Genomic DNA, 7,973 nt, shown 5'->3' on the forward strand with positions numbered 1-7,973 from the left:
TTGTGCTTGTTTTTTTTCTTTTTTAGAGACATGTTCTGCCTATGTTGCCCAGGCTGGTCTTGAACTCCTGGGCCCAAGCCATCCTCCTGCCTCAGCCTCCCAAAGTGCTGGGATTACAGGCGTGAGCCACTGTGCCCAGCCTTGTGCTTAGTTCTTACTCACTGCTCCCACCCAGAAGATTAAGAGGATCTAAGTGTTCTGCGTTATCAGACATAGCTGGCCCTGGTGCTGGTGAGTAGGGGCACTCAAGCTCTTGTAATGTTAGCATTTTATTCATACAATCACCACAAATATTGGGGGCTTATGTCTTCCCCCTTCTATCTTGGAGTCTGGAGGGCGTATGTCCAGCAGTCCTCTCCGCCACCAGGCACAAACAGCTACTACTTCTGCCCCTCTCGTGAGAAGAGCTACCATTCCCAGAACTGGAAAACTCATGGCTTAGTCACCAGGGCCAGGCTGGCTCAATCCAGCCCAGGCCTCCCTAGCACCAGCCGCTGCCATCATGCCAGTGAGCCAGTCAGCAGGATTGAGTACACAGAGGTGACTTAAGGCCAGGGAGGAATTACTTTCCATTCTCACCACATCTTACAAGGAAGAAAAAAATCAAACCAACCTGAGACTGGGGAAGTGGGGAGGATAGGAACAGAATGGCTCTTCGAGGACTTACCATATAGACTTAGGTGTCACCAAGGTCAAGAACCTAGGAGCAGCTCAGACTAGCAAAATTTGAAGTTAAATCTGCAAGGAGCAGTTGATATAAGGGACAAGACCCAGAGGATGAGGGGAGGGGTGTTAAATCGGAGAAAAAGGAAGTGACCCCACCCAAAAAACTACAGAAATCAGGCAATAGCTTGAGGGGTTTTCCACTCCCCCCTATAATTTTCACAAGCCATCCCATAACACACAATCTAATTTTTATAAGTGCTTGCTTTGCAAATTCAGCTTCAAGATAAATCTCCCTCCCCCAGCGCCACAACCCCATATAGAAATCTTGAATTGTCTCTGGGGCAAGATAAGGAGAGGAAAATGCCCCAGACCAAGGTAAGAGCTACAGTTATCAGTCTTTAATAACTTACAGGCAAATGCTAAAAAATAGTTAATAATAATACAGAGGACACACACGGCTTATAAAAAGGGTCATGGATCTACAAATGTGGGGAGGGGTTCTTGGCACTTTCACAGACACAAAAATAAAAACTATGTGACTGGTATCCCTAGAAAAGCAGCCTGGGGAGACTCCCCAGTTGGGGGACAGAGGAAGGGGAGATAGTTATTTCATCCCAAACACATTCTCCAAGTCACTTCCATCCCCCCCGCCCCCAAACACATCCAATTAAAAAGCCAGAGAAGAAAAACAAGAAACAGGGTCGAGGTAGAGTCACAGTTTACATTTACGTCTCCACAGTCCTGCAGCGCCCACTTCTCCAGAGAGGATGAGAGAGATGGGCAAAGACATCCGATCTCCCATCCCCACCCCAGTGTGGCGCCAAAACAGGAACTCCCCAGCTCCTCTCTCCTTCATTGAGGTGGACAGGTCCTGCACCCCAGTCTGACTGAGAGGTCACAGGCTGGCCCCACCCTGCTGTCCAAGTGTGCAGACCCCTACTAGGTGGGAGGAAAGGGAGGGGGGGCTCGGGTCACCGTCTCTTCTTGCCACCCCGAGCTGCCTTCTTCCTCTTGAGGATCATCTCATAGAGGCGCTCCAGGCCCTGCTGCAGGCCCAGACCGTCCACAGCGCTGCAGCCTTGCACATGAGTGAGAGTGGCGGCTGCTAGCTCTCGGACTGCCAGCCTCTTCTCCACCTCAGCAGCGCTCAGTGCCCCGGGCTGGTCCTGCTTGTTGGCCAGCACCAGCACTGGCACACCCTGGTTGTCCGAGGCCCGGCTGATTCGGTGCAACTCCACCTTGGCCTCCTCCAGCCGCTCAGCTTCCGCAGCGTCCACCACAAACACTAGACCGTCTGTCCGGCGAGTGTAAGAGCGCCACAGTGGTCGCAGCTTCTCCTGCCCCCCGACGTCCCACACTTGGAAGGTGATGCCACGTGATCCCCCGAGGGGCACCCGGATCTTCTCGGTGTTGAAGCCTTTGGTGGGGACACTCTGGACAAACTCTTTGAACTTGAGGCGGTAAAGGAGGGAGGTCTTTCCAGCAGAGTCCAGCCCAATGACCACGACATGCAGGGCTTGGAAGTGGGGCAAGAAGGAGGAGGCAGTGGGCGCCATCTCAGTCAAGTGGTTCCCCATAGTGAGCTAAGGCGCCTAGTAGAGGCAGGGAGGCCTTGAAATTGAAGGTTCCAGGGAGCACAGCTGGGTTATCTGAACCAAGAAAAGGTCATGGGAGAAAAAGGAGACGTTTAATAATACACACAAGATTTGAAACTTCTTGATCCCTTCCTAAATCAGCCGCCCATCCTTCATTTTTAAAATTCCTTTCCCTTTTTTTTTTTAAGGTATAACAGAGGTGTTCCCCCACTCCCTGGGGGGTCATGAGGGGGGCGATGGGACCCAGAGACTCCCAGGTCCTGGGCCACTCAAGTAGGGGGTGAGGGCTCGATCCATGGACAGTGGGCTTCTAGAGCCTCTTCTCAGAACTTATGGTGCCATCCCCCAGGCAAGATCCCCGCGGGACGGGAGAAGTCGACAGTGTCCCCAAACTAAGAGTTAGGGTGCAGACGCTGAGACCGGAGATTGAGTCCGGCTCCCAACCGCCCTCCGCAGCCCCAAGCCGTTGACACGGTGCCCTTCCTTACTCCGCGACCCCCGCCTCACTGCCCCGCGATACTCCCCTGCCCGCCCGCCCTCCTCCGATGGCGGACGCCAGCTCCAGCGGCCCGGCACCGGGGCCGCCTCAGCACGGTCTGCAGTGTCCGTTTACCTCTCGTGAGCCACGCTCTCCTCGAGCCTTTCCCGGTGAAACACCGCAGCCGCCCCGCGAGACCCCCGCAGACACCTAGCGCGCCTCCAACCGCTGCCTCTGCAGAGCCTGCCTAGGGTTCGGCCTTAAAAACCCGCGTGTGACGTCACAAGGCGCGGGACAATCAGCGGCGGCGGGGCGGAGTGTGGGGCTACAAGCGCTGCAGCCCCCACCGGAGGGACGCTTGCTTAATCCGTGGCTGCTCTGTTTGACCTTTTCTACCACACTCTAATATTTGGAATTAAACTTGGAATTAATCCGGAATGGAGGGTGGGAGGGGCGAAAGGAACGTGCCTGGCAACGTTTGACTCGGGAGGAAAGATATGAATACTCTAATATTCGCACTACCGTCGCATCCCCCTCCACCAGGCAGAGATACCACCCCACATGGACACTCCTTCGGCCAAAGGATCTACTCGGAGAGGCTGACAAGTCTTTCTCCTTTATCTTTCATAATTCAATTGTCAAACCTATGTGAACCTGGAGCCCCATAAAACAGCTGCTTCATAGTGCTAAGCCCATTATCTACAATAACCTGTTAGGGACTGTTGTCTGCCTTTTACAGATAAAGCCCTGAAGGGTTAAATGACTTATTTGAGGTTACACTCAACAGTATGTTTAGGCACAGTGGATCATACCTGTAAACAGCACTTTGGGAGGCTGAGGCAGGCAGATCACTTGAGCTCAGGAGTTCCACCAGCCTGAACAACAGGGTGAAACCCCGTCAGTAATAAAAATACAAAAATTAGCCAGGCGTGGTGGCGGGTGCCTGTAATCCCAGCTACTCGGGAGGCTGAGGCAGGAGAATCGCTTGAACCCGGGAGGCGGAGGTTGCAGTGAGCTGAGATAGCGCCACTGCATTCCAGCCTGGGCAACAGAGCAAGACTCTGTCTCAAAACAAAACACAACAAACAAAAAAACAATGTGTTTATTGGGCCAGGCACGGTAGCTCACGCCTGTAATACCAGCACTTTGGGAGGCCGAGGTGGGTGAATCACCTGAGGTCAGGAGTTCGAGACCAGCCTTGCCAACATGGTGAAACCCTGTCTCTACTAAAAATACAAAAATTAGTCGGGCGTGGTGGCGGGGCCCTGTAATTGCAACTATTCGGGAGGCTGAGGCAGGAGAATCACTTGAACCCAGGAGGCGGAGGTTGCAGTGAGCTGAGATCACGCCATTGCACTCCGGCCTGGGCAACAGAGCAAGACTCCGTCTCAAAAAAAAAAACAAAAACAAACAAAAAAAACCAGTGTGTTTATTGACCTCATTCATACTGTGTGCTCTGAATGAGGCAGAGAGATGGTGGAGAAATAGAGGATGTCTCAGCTGTAGGACCAGGCCTCAAAGGGCTTAAGACTTAAGACTGGTAGTGACAGAATGAGACAGCACATGTATTGGGTCTTTGTAAATCATGAGATAGCACTTGTAGGATTTCAGAGGAGCGAGAGAATGTGTCAACTGGAAGCTTCTGGAAAGGTTTATAGATGTTCTTTAGCCCTATCTAGGACTGGTTAGGAGGGGCACAGGAATGAGTAGGGTCTCCCCAGCCACTGCAGCCTGCTACAGTCTGGGCAGCCCTGAAAGGAAGGAGATGCCACAAAGGGGCAGTGTGACCAAAAGGGTAACAGCAATTAGGTGGGGGAGGGGAGAGGGCCAATCAAAGAAGAATGAAATTGTAAATTGTAACTTTATTATTTATTTATTTATTTATTTATTTATTTTTGAGACGGAGTTTTGCTCGTTACCCAGGCTGGAGTGCAAGGGCGCGATCTCGGCTCACAGCAACCTCCACCTCCCAGGTTCAAGCAATTCTCCTGCCTCAGCCTCCCGAGTAGCTGGGATTATAGGCATGTGCCACCACGCTTGGCTAATTTTGTACTTTTAGTAGAGATGGGATTTCTCCATGTTGGTCAGGCTGGTCTTGAACTCCCGATCTCAGGTGATCCGCCCGCCTCGGCCTCCCAAAATGTTGGGATTTACAGGCGTGGATTATTTTTTGTGTAACTCAGTATTAATCTTTTTAAAGGCTATGTGTGAGAGGGATTGGAAAAAGGAGACGGGAAGTCATTGCCAGACAGCAGGGCCCAGCCTTTTCCTGCCCACCTGCCTCAATCAAGTGCTGATAAATAAGCTTCCCATCTGTTTGTCACCAGTGTGCTTTGCCACCTCCTTCCCCGCCCCCCACTAAAAAACCAGCCACCTGGTTTCCCCAGCAATGCAGGGAGCCTCCCCAAATCCCTAAAGACCTTAGGAAATTAGTCTAAGATTAAGACCTTAGGAAATTAGTTTGTTACACCCCAAGTTGGAGGGTGACAGGTTGCAGCAGCAGCTAATGTACAGGAGACAGAGCTGAGCATGGTGAAGTTAGGAGAGGGGAAGACGGAGCAGGCCCAGCAGTTGAGAACAACTGCACTGTTGAGTGGCCACTGCATACCAGGCTCTGGTCTGGGAACTTTGCTTACTTTTCCTTTTTTAATACACAAGTCAAGCCCATGAAGTAACTATGGTTAGTCTAAAAAGAAGAAACTGAAGCACAGAAAGGTTAGGTAATTTGTTGAAGGTCATCCAGCTAGAAACAGGCCAAACCTGGCTTTGAACAAATGTTACAATGGCTATGAGACTGAAAACACACAGAAACTGAAAACACACAAGTTGTCTTGTTTCTTCCACAATCTTCGAAGCTTCTTTAACATGGCTCCTGTAGTCTATCTTGGGACTTACATCCAAGATAGAAATTGTCACTTATCTGATAAAGGAAATGAAACTGACAATCCTACCCCACCCTTCCGTCTTTCATGTTTGCCAGAGAAGGTGTTAATGAACAAATGGGAAGGAGAAGGTGGGGCTGGGGAGGGGTAAAGAAAGGGGCCCAGCTTGTCCAGGTAGCACTAAGCTATGGGCCTACACTAATCCCTGCAGAGAACATCTGAACATTTGTACATTAAGCAATCATTTTTTTTTTTAACGATACAGAGATTAGCATGGCCCCTGTGCAAGGATGACATGCAAATTCATGAAGCATTCCATATTTTTTCAAAATTAAAATAAAAATAATTTTTTTTTTTTTTTTGAGACGGAGTCTCGCTCTTTTGCCCAGGCCGGACAGCGGTGGCGCTATCTCGGCTCACACAAGCTTCGCCTCCCGGGTTCATGCCATTCTCCTGCCTCAGCCTCCCGAGTAGCTGGGACTACAAGCGCCCGCCACCGCGCGCGGCCAATTTTTTTGTATTTTTAGTAGAGACGGGGTTTCACCGTGTTAGCCAAGATGGTCTCAATCTCCTGACCTCGTGATCCACCCGCCTCGGCCTCCCAAAGTGCTGGGATTACAGGCATGAGCCACCGCGCCCGGCCATTTTTTTTTTTTTTTTAACAGACAAGGTCTCACTCTGTCACCCAGGCTGGAGTGCAGTGGCGAGACCATAGCTTACTGCAGCCTTGAACTCTTTGGCTCAAGAAATCCTCCGCCTCAGACTCCCGAGTAGCTGGGATTAAGGCGCGTGCCACCACATGTGGCTAGAGAACTACTTTAGATTGGTGGAAGAGTGTGCAGGAGAACCTTTCAAAGAGGCGACGCTGAGCCAAGGTTTAAGTGACACTGAGTCAGATAAGCATCATTCTTCCTCAGAGCTGTCTCCTCCACCAGACTAAGTGATCAAGGGCAGCAGCTGGTTCTTATCTGTAGCTCTACCATGCCCAGCACCATGCCTGGCACACATAGGCAGTCAGAAAATCTTGAATGAATTAATGAATGCATGATGGAATAAATGTACTCAGAGGGCTCCGAGTATGAGAACCAAACCTCCACCCTTAGCGTGGGAGTTTCCCAGCCTGGGGTCCTTGGGCCCTTGGGGGTTCTGTTGATACTGGGTTGGCCAGGAATTCCTACAAACCCTGCATTTCTAGGCAGTGTCTGAGTAGTATAGAACTCTCAGGCCTTTATTGGAGAGGAGGAACTTAAAGGAGAAAAACAGGGACCAAAAATGGGGATGACACTGGAGAGAGAGGTTGCCCTTAGGACATGCTGGAACACCGGACTGAGATTCAGTGCGTGAGTCCCATCCTTCTTCCATCCCTCACTAGTAGAGTGGCTTGAAAAAGTAAAAAGCCATTTCCGGCCAGGCACAGTGGCTCACGCCTATAATCCCAACACTTTGGGTGGCTGAGGCGGATGGATCACCTGAAGTCAGGAGTTCAAGACCAGCCTGGCCAACATGGGGAAACCCCGTCTCTACTAAAAATACAAAAAAATTAGCAGAGCTTGGTGGCGCACGCCTGTAGTCCCAGCTACTCTGGAGGCTGAAGGAGAATAGCTGGAACCAGGAAGGCGGAGGTTGCAGTGAGCCGAGATTGCGCCACTGCACTCCAGCCTGGGCGACAGAGCGATACTCTGTCTCAGAAAAAAGTAACTTCCCCGCCTGGGAGCCTCAGTTTCCTCATCTTGTAATGAGGGGCTTTAGATGTCTCCAGGTCGTTTCCCCATAACAGTCCATGTTCTGAAGTAAGGGAGGGTAGGAGGATGGGTGGAGCTCGTCTAGGAAGTGGCTGAGAACATCCTTGTCTCTGCAGCATCTTAACCAAGTACCTGTCTTCGTGAACAAACGAGGGAAAGGAGTCTGCAGGAGTAGGGGGTGGGGTGGGGGACTGGATGCCACGGAGCAGTTATCAGCTCGGGACTCACGAAGGCCCATTTTTCAAATCCCAGTTCTGTTTCCTCATGAACAAAATGGAGAAAACCCAACCTATCGCTAAGTATGAGTGTGGGGCAAAAATGTGTGAAAGGGCCCCAAAGATACCCTTCTCCCCAATCAGGAACTCTTTCCCTGGCAACCACCTCAAAATGAAGTCCTAGGGTGGAGCCAGGGGCTAGAAATAAGTAGATGCTGCCCCCTCGTGGATGTACTTGTCACCGCCTGATTGGTGAAGAAAAGCGAAGTCGTAGTGGTTGAAGTTATTCAGGTTCCTTTGTCGGCTCCCGAAGTCTCCTTTCAGACAGGGCCTTTCCTACAGTTTCAGGTTAGAAGTAGAAAATACACCCTCTTCAAGTTTTTAGTGTGTGTGTG

At 50.9% G+C, this 7,973-nt stretch overlaps 1 protein-coding gene and 1 pseudogene across 1 annotated transcript; one reads left to right on the forward strand and one right to left on the reverse strand.

The window, feature by feature from the left end:
* Positions 1-1,042: 1,042 nt before the first annotated feature.
* Positions 1,043-3,012, reverse strand: ARL4D (ADP ribosylation factor like GTPase 4D). The gene is made up of 2 exons (XM_003270774.4): positions 2,875-3,012; positions 1,043-2,315 (listed from the first exon to the last, which is right to left on the reverse strand). The coding sequence occupies exon 2, from the start codon at positions 2,241-2,243 to the stop codon at positions 1,638-1,640; it is 606 nt and encodes a 201-aa protein (XP_003270822.1). The 5' UTR covers positions 2,244-2,315; positions 2,875-3,012; the 3' UTR covers positions 1,043-1,637.
* Positions 3,013-5,847: 2,835 nt separating this feature from the next.
* Positions 5,848-5,946, forward strand: LOC115831586 (annotated as a pseudogene).
* The last annotated feature ends 2,027 nt before the right edge of the window (positions 5,947-7,973 follow it).

The sequence above is a fragment of the Nomascus leucogenys genome, chromosome 19 (assembly GCF_006542625.1).
Source record: "Nomascus leucogenys isolate Asia chromosome 19, Asia_NLE_v1, whole genome shotgun sequence".
Taxonomy (NCBI): Eukaryota; Metazoa; Chordata; class Mammalia; order Primates; family Hylobatidae; genus Nomascus; species Nomascus leucogenys.

What these genes read in the sequence shown, in the direction of transcription:
- ARL4D (XM_003270774.4), bottom strand. Translation starts at nt 2,243, where the DNA reads ATGGGGAACCACTTGACTGAGATGGCGCCCACTGCCTCCTCCTTCTTG.